The sequence below is a fragment of the Eulemur rufifrons genome, chromosome 6 (assembly GCF_041146395.1).
Source record: "Eulemur rufifrons isolate Redbay chromosome 6, OSU_ERuf_1, whole genome shotgun sequence".
Lineage (NCBI taxonomy): Eukaryota > Metazoa > Chordata > Mammalia > Primates > Lemuridae > Eulemur > Eulemur rufifrons.
The window spans coordinates 65,130,025-65,145,391 of NC_090988.1; the positions used below are offsets into that span (position 1 = coordinate 65,130,025).

Below are 15,367 nucleotides of genomic sequence, written 5' to 3' on the forward strand. Positions count from 1 at the left end.
TTGCTGGCCCGTGTGTCCCAATATTTGGTGTACCAAATGGGTCAGGTAAATGTTTGACAATGGGACATAAGAAAAGATTGTTGGGGCTTATAGTGGGCTAGGAACCTAGAAACAAGATCAGATCTGGTTCTGCCTTGTATGAGGTCCATATGAGGAGATCTAGAGGCCTTTTCTTCACATCTGCCTTGGTTCCTTGTGGCCTGGATCTGGGTGAGAAAGTGATTACACCTTTTCTCTTGGGGCTTCACTGAGCTGTCCTGCCCTCTCTTTCACAGGCTCCCGACCGCTGTGGGCAGGCCTTGCTGCAGATTGGGATCAACATGATGGCACTGCCTGGAGGCTGCCATTTGGACTCCATCCCCATACCGGGGCAGCGGTAAGTCCTACAGCTGGCTGAGGCCCAGCCCCTGCATCCGGAGGCTGCAGGTGGCTCCATCTCTCCACACATTGTCCTGGGGGGATCCTACGACAAAGTATTGGGGGATGCCATGTTCACTCAGCAAATATGAATGGAACTTGGCCCTGGGACATGGAGGAATCCGGCATGTCCCAGCCCCCAAAGAACTGTGGTCTAAAGTGGAGGCAGACAATGAAATCGAGTGGGGTGTGCTGCTAAGATGGAGGATCCCAGAGGAGGCTCCTGATTGCACCTGGGCCAGGGGGCCAGAGCCACAGGGGTTCCTTGGCCTTAATGCAGGCCCTCTCTGAGCCTCTCGGAAGGTGCCAGTCTACCCTTGGATATCTTTTCTCTCCCCCAGAGTACCAAGGAGAGCATTGAGGTTAGAGATGATCCTTGGGAAATACTTGTTGCTCTGAGCTGGGCAGTGTGGGAGGGGGAGGGAAGCATACACTGAGCAGAAGGTGATGCCAAGATGGTGAGGTGAGAAGAGCTTGGGGACATTCAGTCCAAAGAAGGAGAGACCCGGGGCCACTAGAGATATCTGCACACAGCTGAAAGGTGTGGAGAGGCTGGTGTAGATTTGATCTGCCTGGTCCTAGAGCCTGAACCAGAACCAGGGTGAAAGTGACAGGGCACCAGATCTATGCTTACCAGCTGGGACTGTCCTGATTTGGGCATGAAAGTCTTGTGTCCCTGGAAACTCAGTCCCAGGCAAATCTGGACAGTTGGTCATTTTAATGTAGATTAGTCTATGGAGGAACTTGGCAACCTTAGGGTGCTCAGGGCTTCTGCTTGGCCTTTTTTTCCTTCCTGAGAAATTTTGAGGGGCTGTCTTGAGACAACAGAATCCAAGTAGCCTTGGCAAGACTATTAAATCATTGTTTTGTTTTATTTTGTAATGTGTTTGTTTTACATATTACATGTATCACTGACATCTTATCTTTTTCCTTAATCCCTCACCTGAATTACTGGGGATTTCAACTTAACTACATCATCAAGTTCTATATTGTTTGTTTGGTTACTGAGTATTTGTTTTTGAGTAAGCGTTGCTTTTAAAAATCACAAAAAAATATTAATTATTTGGGAAAGTCTACTGGATCTGGCTTAAGCCTCTGTGAAGGCACCAAGCTGCTCCTCTCCAAAGCCATCATAATAAGGAGGTTTTAGGATGTGACATACAGTTCATACACGTTCCTAAGGACTCAGAACACCATTAGAAATGTAACTAAGAATTTGCTGTGCAGCTGGAAGCTGAAAATAAGGGAACTTATGGGGGCCCAGCTATCTTTGCATGCAGTGTCCCTAAGGTAGAACTCAGAGACGGTGAGATACAGACCTATCATGTATGTGGACGTGAGGCCCTTCTTAGCCTGGAATGGCTGATGGCCTTTCATGAGATGAGGAAGAGGGCTCACAGTTGGACACGTGACCACCTGGCTTCAAAGCTGAGCTCTGCTTCATAGTAGCCACGTGGCCTGTGCAAGTTCCTGAACCCCAGTTTCCCCTCTGTTTTCCTCACGTAATAAGAGCACCTACTTTGTAGGGTTAATGTGAGGATGAAATGAATTTATAAATGCCAAGTGTCCTTCACACACTGCGAGCTACACAAGGGCAACTGCCGTTTACCGAGTGCCTGCTGTGTGTCAGGGGTTCTCCACGTAGGTGATCTGAGGGAATTCTTCCAGAAACGCCTCTCCTGACCCCTCACTCTCAGCAGGCAACCTGACTGAGAAAATGAGAAATCAGACAGATACTCTCAACAACCTAACATTTTAAACCAGGAAAAAGGGGAACTCCTCTGGATGAAGTGAAGTCTAAGTCTCCCCTCCCCTGACACACCCAGGGAATAGGTTGGGACTGTGTAGCCAGATGGGTGGCAGCAGCTGTGGCCACAGGGCTTTGGGGTCCCTCCATAGACCCCTTGTGGTCCTGGGGTGGTCAGACCTGAGCCTGTGCTGGTGTCGGGGAAGCTGTCATCACAGGGTAGTTTAGGACAGTGGTTAGGAGTCCAAACTGCCTCTACTTGATTCTCAGTTCTGCTACTTATTAGCTGTAAATTGGGTCTTCAGTTTCTTCATCTCTGAAATGTGGATAATTTGTACTTACATCATTGTGCTCTTAGGAGGATTTAAATTAATATGTATAAAGCACCTGCCTGGCACACAGGGCTTGCTTAATCAATGTTAAGTTCTCCTTCTTCAGAGGAGGAATAGGGGCCCCAAGTATAGAATATGGGCCAAGATCATACCCTGGTACCCTGTGGGCCCCTGGGAACTACTGATCTCTCTCTTCCTCTTTCCTACTTCCAACCTCCTCAGAAAATTTAAGGGTAAGAGGAAATTAAATTACATGAAAATGATTTAGGAATCAAATTGTTATTCTTTTGGAGGCAGGGTAGGATTTCTAACTGATCTTGCAGAGCAAATACCTTGAAAGAAAAACCCCAGACTAACATAACTATAAGAGTTATGGCTAGCCATAAAAGTAGCAATCTGTGAAATTTTTTTTTTCACAATGTCTTCATTCTTACAGCTCTGATAGGGCAGGGTGAGCAACAGAGAGAGGTGGTTTTCCTTTAATAAGTTCACAGCTTAGCATTGCTGGGCCTGCCCAGAACACTGGGGGAATGTAATCCCCGGGGCTATCAACCTGTTAATCACATGTGTTCTGGGGGCATGTGTATGAGCCACGTTCACAGAGAAGGCCCATGTGTATTTACAGGATGTCAGAGGCATTAATTTGTTCAATCTGATGCTGCATTACAGGCAGACAATAGCAGCCACCTCTTCTTTCCTCCTGTTCCAAGCCGCAGAGGACTCTCTCGTGGGGAATAACACCATGTTTATTGTCTCCAGATAAATAATTAATGCCGGATAATTGACTTCCTTCTGTTGTGTTCCACTGAAACTGAATTTCATTTTGCAGTGCCATTGTTCACCTCCCTGTGCGAAAATAAATAACTAAATAAATAAGTACTGTCATGTTGCATGGAATCTTCCAGCAGCCTGGGCGAATCATGTGGGCTTGGCCATTGGTATTTGAGACTCCTATGAATAAATAGGAGCAAAAGGCCTGTTCTAGGTGCAGACTCCTGGGAGAGAGTGGGGGCAGGAAGCAATAGCCCCCTAGGCAAGAGGTTGGAATCCCATGTTGAATTGGCATGAGCGATGGGAGGTGGTCTGACAGGCTGCAGTGGTTCTCAACTCTGATGGCATCCAAAATCTGCTTGGACACTTTCATATCTGAAAACAATGAAATAAAAGAACAGAACCCTACTCTTAGAATCTTTAATGTCAGCCTAAGTGGTTGAAAGCATGTAGACCTTGAAATCAGACTTGGGTTCAAATCCCAGCTCACTTCTTACCAGCTTTGTGACCCTGGGCAGTTGCTTAACCTGTCTGAGCACCAGTTTTCCCTTCTATGACATGGTGACAATGATGACTGCTATAAATGGTAGCATAATATAAGTGCTTGGATCCAGGAAGGAAGATCTCTCTAGGGCCTCAGGGTGCTTTGCAGTGCACAACCCTCACTTTCCCAGTGACAGTGACAAGACCCTATCTACCCCCAAACCCCACCAAGTAGTGAAAATACTGCAATCTCAGGTCCAAGTTCCTCCCTGGAAGGTCAAGGATTTATTGGTGGGAGTGAAAAGGGCCAGAGATGAGTTCCCTGGACAGCAGGAGACTGTGGCTGCTATGCCCCTAGCTGTCTTCATTGGCTTCTTGGTCTCTGGACTGCCATGTTTGCATCTGGGATACTAGACCTTCCTGCTGGCTCTGGGCATGGTGGCGGTGCTTCTGGAACCCAGCCAGGGTGGTCAGCATGTCAGCACCAGTCTGCACGCTCCCAGGGTTGTGCCCTCCACCATCACAGCAACATCACAGCCCTCATTTTCTGCAGGGATCCAGATGGCCCAGTCCTTTGATTTAACTGTCTTTATGGGAAGGTTCCTGGGGGTAAGTTGGAGGCCAGGGTCCACAGAGGGCTGTGTCCAGACATTCCTTCCTCACTTTCTTTCATTTCTTCTCTTGCCCACAGATCAAGCTAGGGCATCTTGCTATTTTCTCTCTGGGTTCCTGCCAGTGAAAGGGCGAAGGGCAATATTGATTAATGGACGGGACTTTATAGCCCCCATAACAAAGCTGGCTCACAGTTTCAAGCACTTGCTATAGGCTGGGTACTGCTGCACACAGCTATTCATTTAGTCTTCACTATGGCCCATGAGTATATTTATTATTACCTATATTTTACAAACGAGAGGTCACAGGTTGGGACCTCTGGGAAGAAGCCTTAGAAGTGGAGTTAAGAGTTCAGGATGGTTATTAGGGAGCACATTTGGGACCAATGCCTGTGGCAGGGAGAGGGAGAAAGCAGGACTGGGCAGAGGGTGAAGATGAGCTGTGATGTTGGCTCGATGACCTCAGCTGACCTCACATGGAGCTTTGGAATCAGAGTTGTTATTCATGGGCTGAAATGGCCAGATCCTTTATATCCCACTTTTATCTGTCTTTGGAGTGTATTTAAATTTTTTTTTTTTTTAATTGGGAGACCATTAGGTTAGGGCTGCTTCAGCAGTTTAAGTTTCTATGTAAGCAAACCAAAGCCCAGTGTAAGCAGTAAAAGGAAACTGGAAACTTTGCCAATCAGAAACTGTCAACTAACCTCTAACTGGAGTCTTTCCACTCTAACCAATCACGCAGACTTTCTTTGTTCTCCTTCCGTGTTCGGCCTGTCTGTGCTGTCCATGCTGCTGGCTCACGCTTTATTCACACTTCATTCACTGCCTTCTCTCTTGGCCTGATCAGGCCTGGATTTGTGTCAAGTGTACAATTTGGGACTTTCCTTTGCAACCTCTCTGGCTCAGAGTGCTGCCTGATTCATGAATTGTTCTTTGCTCAAATAAACTCTGTTAAATTTATTTTGTCTAAAGTTTTCCTTTAAATAAGTGGGCAGCTCTAGGAAGGGTGTGGCCTTAGGTGAGGTGACTCTGAGTATCAGGAGGGCCTGACAACTGAAGGCTGTCGGCTAATGATACTTCCAGGAGCCGGGGCAACAAATCCTTCTGTAAAGGGGAATCTGGACAGCACAGCACAATGTCCATCCCACAAGGAAACTGAGGCTTGGGGAGGTGAAGTTACCTGCCCAAAGACAGAGCTGATAGGTAGCAGAGCTAGGGTACGTGTTCCTATATGGTGCTTAAACCTGAGTGCTGGCCAATACTCCATTTTGTCTCTGCCTTTTCCACAATGTTCTTAGGGCATTACGCAAATAAGTCATTTATTCAATTATTAAGGTACTTGTGTATTCATTAGCCTTCATCAAAATTATCCTACAAATATATACTGAGTATAGATCATGCACCTTGTATGGTGCTGTGCCCTTGAGGACATGTTGAGACCTATTCAGACATGGTCCCTACCCTCAGAGAACTCATGCTTTATTCACTGCCTTCTCTCTTGGCCTGATCAGGCCTGGATTTGTGGCAAGTACACAACTTGGGCTTTCCTCTGCGACCTCTCACTGTGAGTGAATCACTTCCTTACACGGTTTCTGTTCAGCTTGGTGTCTGAGATGAGCCAGGGCTGGGTGCAGCTGCAGCTCGTGGCAGGCGGCCTCCTGGTCGCCCCTGGCTTGATGGGGAGACATCCCGCTTCCCTGGCCAGTGGGGGCCGTCGGAGGCGAGCCTGTCTCCATGCAGATAATGGCTTGCATGTGTGCACCCCTGGTCTGCGGCTGCTTTTCTGCTGGTGGGTCATTTTCTATGCCTGTGGTGAAATGTGCAGACTGTAATTGTCAATGAGATAATTGGATATTTTTCTGTTGTTTAAGCTGAAAGGAAACCCAATCAAAGCGAGAATCAAATTCCCTCCCTTCTCCCATTTCCCAAGAGAAATCCACAGAAACACAGGGTGTGACCTTGAGAAGACAGAGGGACAATGATTCAATAGTTATTTTTAAGAAGAAAGGTTGGATTTAGCTTCCCAGACAGTGCTGGGAACTGGGATCATAGAGGCATTGGATGTTGTTGCTGGGAGCTTCCGCAGAGTACATGTATGCAACCTATTATAAGATGGGGGAAACTGAGGCCCAGAGCTTATGACCACTGTTAGCAGTGAGATCTTTTTTTTTTTTTTTTTTTTGAGACAGAGTCTCGCTCTGTTGCCCAGGCTAGAGTGAGTGCCGTGGTGTCAGCCTAGCTCACAGCAACCTCAAACTCCTGGGCTTAAACGATCCTACTGCCTCAGCCTCCCGAGTAGCTGGGACTACAGGCATGCGCCACCATGCCCGGCTAATTTTTTTTTCTATATATATTTTAGTTGGCAGATAATTTCTTTCTATTTATAGTAGAGACGGGGTCTCGCTCTTGCTCAGGCTGGTCTCGAACTCCTGACCTTGAGCGATCCACCCGCCTCGGCCTCCCAGAGTGCTAGGATTACAGGTGTGAGCCACCGCGCCCGGCCAGCAGTGAGATCTTGAACAAGTTATGCAATGCCTCTAGGCCTCAGTTTCTACATCTGTAAAATGGGGATGTAATCTCTAATCATCAAACCGCTGTGAGGGCTGAAGCAGAGGGTGCTTGGTACACAGAAGGTACTCTATAGCTGGTAATTGCCTCCCTTTTTGTTGTGTGGGTGGTTAATTCCCTCTGACTTTCAAGCACTCCTGGGGAAATATTTTAGGGAGTGCACTGTTTCACAGTTCAGTGTCTTAGTATGAGACTTTGCTACCACCCCAACTCCACCCTGGATAATTTCAGCTTAAAAAATGTCATCCGGCTAGTAGCCTGGTATGTTGAGATGATTGTGGTTACATCTGGCTTTGTTTGGAGTCTGCTAGACTCCAGGAAGCTCAGATTTTAGGACTTGGTCACCTCATTCCAGATGTCTAGGGAAGTCTCCATCAGAGAGCAATGAGCAGGGCTTCTTGGGGAGTAGGATTCTGCTGGGAACTGGGCAGGACTCCTGGGAGACACGTTCTCTGTCTGGGGTGCCCTCCCTGCTCCTCAGGCAAGGGGACAATTTTACAGCATCAAGTCCAGATTCCAGGTCACCATGGAAACCAAGGAAACCAAACCCTAGTCCTGGCCCCTGGCCCCTCCAGTTCCTTGGCCAGAGACCCTACAGGCTCCTGACTGTGGTGGTTTTCCATCATGAAGGGAATGCGACTCATTGCCATTCCATCTGCCTTCACCTCAATTTTCAGTTCCCCTCCTCTGTGTGAGTAATAGGATCACTCGTCCGTACTTGCAAGGGAGAGATTTCATGCATGGTGAGATGGCAGCTGGAAGTTCATGGCTGAGGACAGTTGAACCACTGGGAGTTGGGAGGGGCAGGGGCAGCAGGCAGCCCCCACTGCACAGCCAGAGCTGCCTTGTTTAACCAGACTTTTTATGTTGGGGTCAGGTAACAAATCCAATAGGAGAGGTCAAGCCCAGAGAGCTGGAGAGCTAATGACAGAGAGTCAGGCGAGCTATGCAATTATGGGATGTTCAGTGCTCACACAGTCCAAACCTTAATGAGCCACAGTGCCTAGACTCCAAAATTGAGAAGAGCAGCTTATTATGTGGCGGCACAGTGACCACGGCTGGGAATAGCCAGGCTCGTGGCAGGGCCATGTGGGGTTCACCAGGCCTGGTCTCCTCTCCGGGAAAGCTTGGGCCCCCTTTGCTGGGGCTCTCTGCAGGGCCTGTCCCCCACTTGTGCTGTGGCTTTGTGTTTCCCACTTATCATAGTGCCTCACCCTGAAACCAAACAAAATGAAAACCAGCTTCTCCCTGGATGTGTTTCCTATCTCAGCAAAGGCAGCTCCAGGAGAAACCCAGGTCCTTTCCCCTCTTTCACTGTCCTATCCTGTCTTCTCGCTTGCAGATCCTCTGCTTCCTCCTCTCCCACGCCACTGCCTTAGTCCGGGCTTCTGTCTTCTCTCTCTGCTCTGGAACCAGCATCTCCCGACAGGCCACCCTCCTGTCTAGTATCAAACCCTGCTCTGGTCCATTTTCTACTGACTCTTTGCACAAATATTGTCACTTCCCTGATGTAAAATCCTTTTAGTGGCTCCAACTTGCCTTTGGGATTAAACCCTAATTTCTAATCCTAGCATTTGAGGTCTTTGATGCTTTAGTCCAATAACTCTTCTTGCCATATTTTATTTTTGTGCCTCTGGGCCTGTATACATGGTGTCCCCTCTATGTGGACGTCCTTCTGCCCTTGCTGTTCTGGGCAATCCTCTCCTCTAAGAACCAGGGCAAATGTTACTTCCTTTGTGTAAATATTCCCAGGCAAAGTCAAGCCCTCTTTCTTCTGTGATCTTAGACTATCCTGCTCACAGCTTCTTGACAGCAGTGTGGTGTTTCGTTGATAAAAGCCAAAACTCTGGACGGTAGAGGCCTGGGTTTGAGTGATGGCTCTGCCACTTACCATGTGACCTCTCCAGACAGAAGTTTCCTCGTCTGTAAATGGGGGTAATAATAGTACTTCTCTCGCAGGGCTGCGGGCAGGATTGGAGGGGATAATGTACACAGAGGGCTTGGACACGGCCTGGCTCCTCACTGGAACTCAACACATTAGCTACTGTTGTAATTATTACCAGATTAGATTGTGGGTGGTTTCTTGCCTGTTTTGGATCTTGGCTGAGCTCTGTGAGGGCTGGGATTTTCTCCTGTTCATCTCTGTAGCCTCAGCATCTAGCATAGGCCTGATTCTGAGCAGGTCCACAGAAAATACCAGGAGAGCAGGGCTCCAGGACTGGCTCCAGCGTGTACTGACTGTGGGACCTGGGCCAGGCATCTTCCCTTGGCCTCTGCACCTCAGGGCCCTTTTGGAGAGCGGAGCTGCCAGCGCAGCCCAAGGTGAAAGATCTTTTTTCCCTGGAGTCTGCCCACAACTGGGGATAGAGGATCCTGGGTCAGAGCCTGAGGCTTGGGGGTGGAGCAGGGCTTGGGGGAGGAAAGGGGTCCAGGTGGTGGGGGCTGATGGAGAGTTCTGGAGCTTGGCAGACGGTGTAGCAACCGGCTCTCGGAAACCCTCTAGTGGTGAGTTCTGTACTCTCACCTCCCTTCACAGAACCACACAGAGGCATCAGGATGGCAACAGACACATTAGATCTGTGCATTCTCCTAAATGTCCACTCTGGCAAAGGAAAATTCCTTAAAGCAGGGAGGAGAAGAGACTAGGAAAGACAAAGCTAACCCCTTTTTAGTCTGCACATCAAGTCCCATATTTTGCCATGAAGGCTGAACATAAGCAGAAGAAGTAGCTGAATTGGTGCATGTGAGAATGCATTTATGATTCTTACCTGGCAGCACTACATGTGGCATTTGGACAGGGCTGGTTTTCATAAAGCGGGTTAGTGCAGCATTTAGGAACTCAGTGTCTAGAGTCCAAGGAGCTGGCTTCAGAGCCAAACTTTGCCACGTATGATCTGTGTGATCTCAGATAGGTTATTTAACCTCGCTAAGCTCCGGTTTCCTCACCTGTAGAAATAAGATCGTAAGAGTCCCCTCCTCACAGGGTCATCGTGAAGACTAACTGAGGCAATACATGCGTATCAGTCCATATGACAAATGGCACAGGGCTCACCCTTAATAAATGTTACTATAATGATATGGATTTTATCTCCCTTGACTCTCATACTCCGATGAGACAGACAGCACGACAACATAGGTTATTGTTATTCCCATTTGATAGATTTTTAAACCTAATTCAGCTCCATAAAGAGACACTGAGCATCTTCAGTGTGTCAGGTCTGGTGCTAGGGGCGGTATGTAGGGAGGACAGGACAGACACAAGGCCTGCTCTACCTTGACTGGTGGATAAAGCAGACATTTATTTACGAGTAAACAGTTGAGACCAGTGTATAACAGTGGAAAGACAGGGTGCTGCAGGCATGTAGGACACAGGGACATAAACTTATTGAGATGTCAGAGAAGCCTCCTTCAGAAGAGACATTTAGATCAAGACTTCAAGGATGGGTAGGAGTTGGCGAGTGGGGGAGGCGGTGGGGAGAGAGGGACCAGCACGTGCAAAGGTTGGGAGTCTGGGAGTTACAGCAGAGGGACTGAAAGAACTCCGTGTGGCTGGAGGTGCAGCAGGTGTCACATGCAAGGGAACGCAGCTATCGAGAGGTGGGCGTGGGAGGACGACGCAGGTGATGGCTCCTAAGCAGGTGTTCTTTCTGACGGTGCATATACACATACATTACCCTTTTTAGAGGTTAAAAAATAAAGCATTCATGAGTTAATGAAAGGCCAGGGAGTGTTGAGGATATCTTCTGTCAGTCAGGGGGCATCTAAAATGCTGGAGTTTGACACAGTTAACAAGATATAGCTCTGAGTCATCAGAGAGAAAGCAGCTGTCAAATGCACATATTAGCACATTGGACTGGAAACAGTTACCTGGAGCCAAACGCAGGTTCCCCAGCTTTCTGAAACAGAAACAACAAGCTTCATTAGGGGGCTGGACAGACCGGGGAGGGGGTGAGAGCACAGGCTTTGGAGTCAGACAGACCTGGGCTGAAATTTTGGCACAGTCATTGACCAGCTGTAGGAACCTCACTGAGTGGCAGTTTTTCTTCCTCTGTAAAAGGCAGACACTAAACAGGGTTTCTATGAACACAAGTTAGATATTGTATGTGCAGGTATTTGATATGTGCCTGGTATGTGGAAAGTACTCAATAGTTTCTTTTATAGCATGCTTGGAACTATGCTACATTAAAAATTTTGTTAGAGGAGCCAAATCTCTACCCTCAAACCCTCCTATGGTTGGAGAGAGGGCCACAGCCTGAAGAAATGGACATGACAGAGTGACTGTAGTGCCATAATCCACGCCCCCTTCACAAATTACTCCCAGTATTAGCTTTGGGGTGTATTGGTGGGCTCCATTTTGTCTTTCCTAGCACCACTGGGGTTATCTGAAATGTAGGATTCACTCTTACCATGTTATACTGAACAGTTTAACTAACAGAAAATAATATGGAATTCACAGACCAAACATTAAGTGGGTAGGATGAATAGTGATGAAAGAGATTTCTTGGTAATGTCCATTGGAAAACCCTTTCCCAGTGGAGCAGCTTGGAGCAGAGGGTCAGTGCAGGGAGGTGGGTGAGAACACAGAGGCCATTCCCAGTGCAGGTAGATGCAGGAGGCATTTTGCAGAGTCCACTGAGGGAGAGAAAACCTCCTTCCTGTTTCTGGTGTTGCACAGATGGGTCTGTGGCAGTTAGGAACAGGGCCGCTGTGAGCTGCTCAGCACCATCCACTGGGGTAGGAGCTACACATACATAGAATGTGAACTCGGAGTGCGGAGGGATGGAGAGATGGAGAATGGTCTACCACTTACTTAAACAAAAGCCCCGATGCACAGAAAGGCCTGTGCTGATGCAGCTCAGCCTGGGATTCACAAGCAGAATGGAAACACTGGAGACACTGAAAAAGATCAGAGTAGCAACATTTCCCTTTGTCACACTTGGCTGGGGCCTCACCAGTGCCTTGTGCGGAGGGGCTGGAAGTTAACAGCCTGACCATGCTGTAAAATATTTATAGCTTGCTGCATAAATAATTATGCCTCAATTAACTGTTTAGTAAACAGTTTATAGTTCACTACATAACAAAGGTTGAGTCATTCTAAACTAATGTGTGTTATTTTTATAAAGCTCTCAGTTAGAGAGTCTTCCAGGTTGGGCTGTAGAGGAGTGTATGGGCTAGGTGGACCCAGCCAACATCTGGCGACAAGAGTCCTTGGAGGACATGGGAAGTATCCTGTTTACTCAGAGTAAAACCCAAAGTGCTTACAATGGCTTCCAAGGCCCTGTGTGATCTGCCTTGATCCCTTCTCTGAGCTCATTCACTCATCTTTCCGTTGCTTACTCTACTCTAGCCACACTTATCTCCATCCTGTCTCTCAGGCAAACCGGGCATACTCCCTTTCAGGGCCTTTGCACTGGCTGTGTCCTCTGCCTGCAACGCTCGGTACCCATGTTTCAGCATGGCTAATTCTTTCACCCCCTCATGGTGTTTGCTCAAATCTCAGCTTCTCAATGAGCTCTACCCTGACCACGTATTTAAAGTGGCAATTACCTCCCCGCTTCCCACATGAGTGATCTTGGTCCTCTTTATTCTATCTCTACTTTTTAATAGAAATTATCTGCTTTTAAAGTACTGTATACTTTTTAATTTATTATATTTATTGTTATTGTCTGTTTTCCTCTGCTATCATGTACTCTCCACAGGAGCTTGGGATGTTGGCTTGTTTTGTTTGCTAATATATCCCAAGCAGCTAGAACAGTTCCTGGCACATATTTGGCACTAAGTAAATATTTGTTGAATGAATGAATAAATATTCAGAATGTGACCTGTGAGAGTATGAAGTGAAGTCCAGTAAGAGGGACTGGACTTCTTGAAAAGAAGAGACGGCAGGTCTATTATAAGACTCCACATGTCTCGAACTGTGTTTTCCATCACTGTGTCTTCCACACTTGGTTCTCCCATCCGTTCAGCTGCTCAAGTCAAATAATCTGGGTCCCATCTTTGATTATTCCCTCTCACTCATCATCTGTATGAATCAGAGTACAAGTCTTGTTGATTTTATCTTCTCAGTTATTCTGGAAGGATTGTTGTCCAAAACCACTTCTTCCATCAGAGCTTCTTCTCACCTTATACTTGAAAATCATTTTGGATGAATGGAAAATCCTTGGTGCAAACTTCATTTTCTTGAGTATTTGAAATATGAAACTCTACTTTTTTCTGGTATAAGTATTGCTTCAAAAAATTCTGCATGTACTTATTTCTAGATGCACAAAGGATTCTCTCCTTCCTCCCTTCCTTCCTTCCTCCTTCTCTCCTTCTTTCTTTCTGTCCTTCCATCCTTTCTTCTTTCCTTCCTCTCTCTCTCCTTCCTTTCCTACTTCCTCCTTCCTTCTTTCCTTCCCTCCTATTCTTTCTTTTCTCTTGTCCAATAATCTTATTAGAACATGTCTTGCATGTTTGTTTTTATGTATGCAGTATGCTCTTTCAATGTGTATTTTTAAATCTTTTCCCCCACCAGGAAATTTTTCCCGACTTAAGGTTCTTTGTATTTATTCTGTTTCCATGCATTGGGTTTCTTCCTCAGGAACTTTTATCTATTGGATCTTATTTATCTCTCTTTAATATTTGTCACTTTCTCTTACATTCTTTTGTCTCTTTCTTCATTTCTTATTTTTAAAATTTTCTTCATTTTTGCATTTGATTTTCTTAAGCCATTATATTACTTGCTTCTTCTTGTTTAGTCTTTGTTTCTCAAATAACTTTCTCACTTTTATTTCTAATTCTTTCCTGAGTTAGGACATCTCCTTTCTGAGAATTTGTACTTCTTTTTCATGTCTTATATAATTTTCTTAAAATTTTAAGTTTATTTTAAAATAGTAAGCTATAGTTTTTATCTTTTTTGTGAGATTTTTTTTTCCTGGCATTTCCTAATTGTAGAGATATTATTCTGCTTTTTATTCCCTTTATAAAATAACTTGTACAGGATGAGACTTCAATAATTTTCTGTTGCACATTTTTAAGTACAGTTAGTTTTCACAAATCTTTGGAGGGAGGCAGCATTCAGGAAAACTCTTGTAACTTCAAGGAGTTCCACTTTCTTTTATTTGACTGTAGGGTCCAAAAATATGGTGACCTGCTCTCTGAGCATTCCTAGCTCTCCTTCCTTCCCTCACATTGATCCCAGTATATCTTTCCTTTGCCTTTGTTGTCCCCATCCCACTTAATTCTGATTCCACTTCCAGAAGTTTCTCCATAATGTGGCGCTTTGTTGTAAAGAGATTCTTGGTGGGTCATTTTGAGAGTTCAGAGGACACCATGAACTCACCTGTATTGGAAGGGCAAACCCCCTTGTAGTTTCAGCTACTGTTCTCACATTCTCATACTGTGCTTCCCAGTAAATGTCCAGTGGCCATTTTGGGTTTTCCTTTCTCATGTTCATCAGATGCCACCTTTTTGCTTCCTCTTTTCTTCTTCTTCTTCTTCATCACAAGATGATACCAAGTGTTCTTACAGCTGCTGGTGGTTTGACCCTACTTGCTTTTATTTTGAGGTTTGTGGGGCTACCTTACCACCTAGTTTTGTGATAAGTATTACCCATGGGGGGTTGTTGTCTAGTTGCTCTGTCAGTTTTTATGTGGGGATCTGGAGAGATTTAAAAACTCTGCTGCCACCACTGCCATCTTCCCAGAATTTTCTTTGACCTTCAAGTAAAATAGTTCTGATGACACAACTGCTTTATTAGAACTGCCTTACTAGTAACTAACACATATAATATTGCCTGTCAGGCGTTTCATATATTTGTGTGTGTATATGTGTGTGTGTGTATGCGTGTGTGTGTGTTTACACATATAAAATCACAAAAAAAAGCCTGGGAATTAGGTACTTTCATCTTTCCCCATTTGCTGATGAGGAAATTGGAGCACAGAGAGGTTATGTAACTTACCCAAAGTTACACAGTTAGTGAGGGGCAGAGCTGGGATTTGAATCCAGGCAATCCAGCTCTAGAGTTCATGCCCTAGTGGGAGCAGTGGTACCCAACAGAAGCCACAGTGATGTGAAGAAGATCCAGTGGCACACCTGGCGGTGGGTGGTATGATGGTACCTACAAGAGGTAGCAGTATGAGAAGAAGAGGTGACTGTGGCAGCCTGAGATGTCCAGTAGAGCCCAGAAAGTATGACATTCACTAGAAGGAATGACAACCGTGCTGGGTGGACATGGCAGGGAACAGCAGCTATGGTCATGCCCAGTGCAAGCGTGCTAAAGGAAGAAAGAGTGGCAGAATCACCTGGTTCCATCTTGTGATTGACTGAACCAGGTTTTTTTTTTTTTTTTTTTTTTTTTTTTTGCGAGGAGACATGTATGAGATGAACTCTGGGGACTCCTGGAAACACCCATCATGATGGGATGAGAGCAAAGTCGGGCTATGTTTGTTTATGTCTGC

The 15,367-nt window shown here is 46.2% G+C and overlaps 1 protein-coding gene across 1 annotated transcript in view; it reads left to right on the forward strand.

Annotated features, from left to right (window-relative positions):
• Window positions 1-15,367, forward strand: part of INSC (INSC spindle orientation adaptor protein) — a 126,988-nt gene that overhangs the window by 37,368 nt on the left and 74,253 nt on the right. Inside the window, exon 2 of the mRNA XM_069469638.1 lies at window positions 276-376. Coding sequence (XP_069325739.1) covers window positions 276-376 — 101 coding nt within the window. The remainder of the gene's footprint in view (window positions 1-275; window positions 377-15,367) is intronic.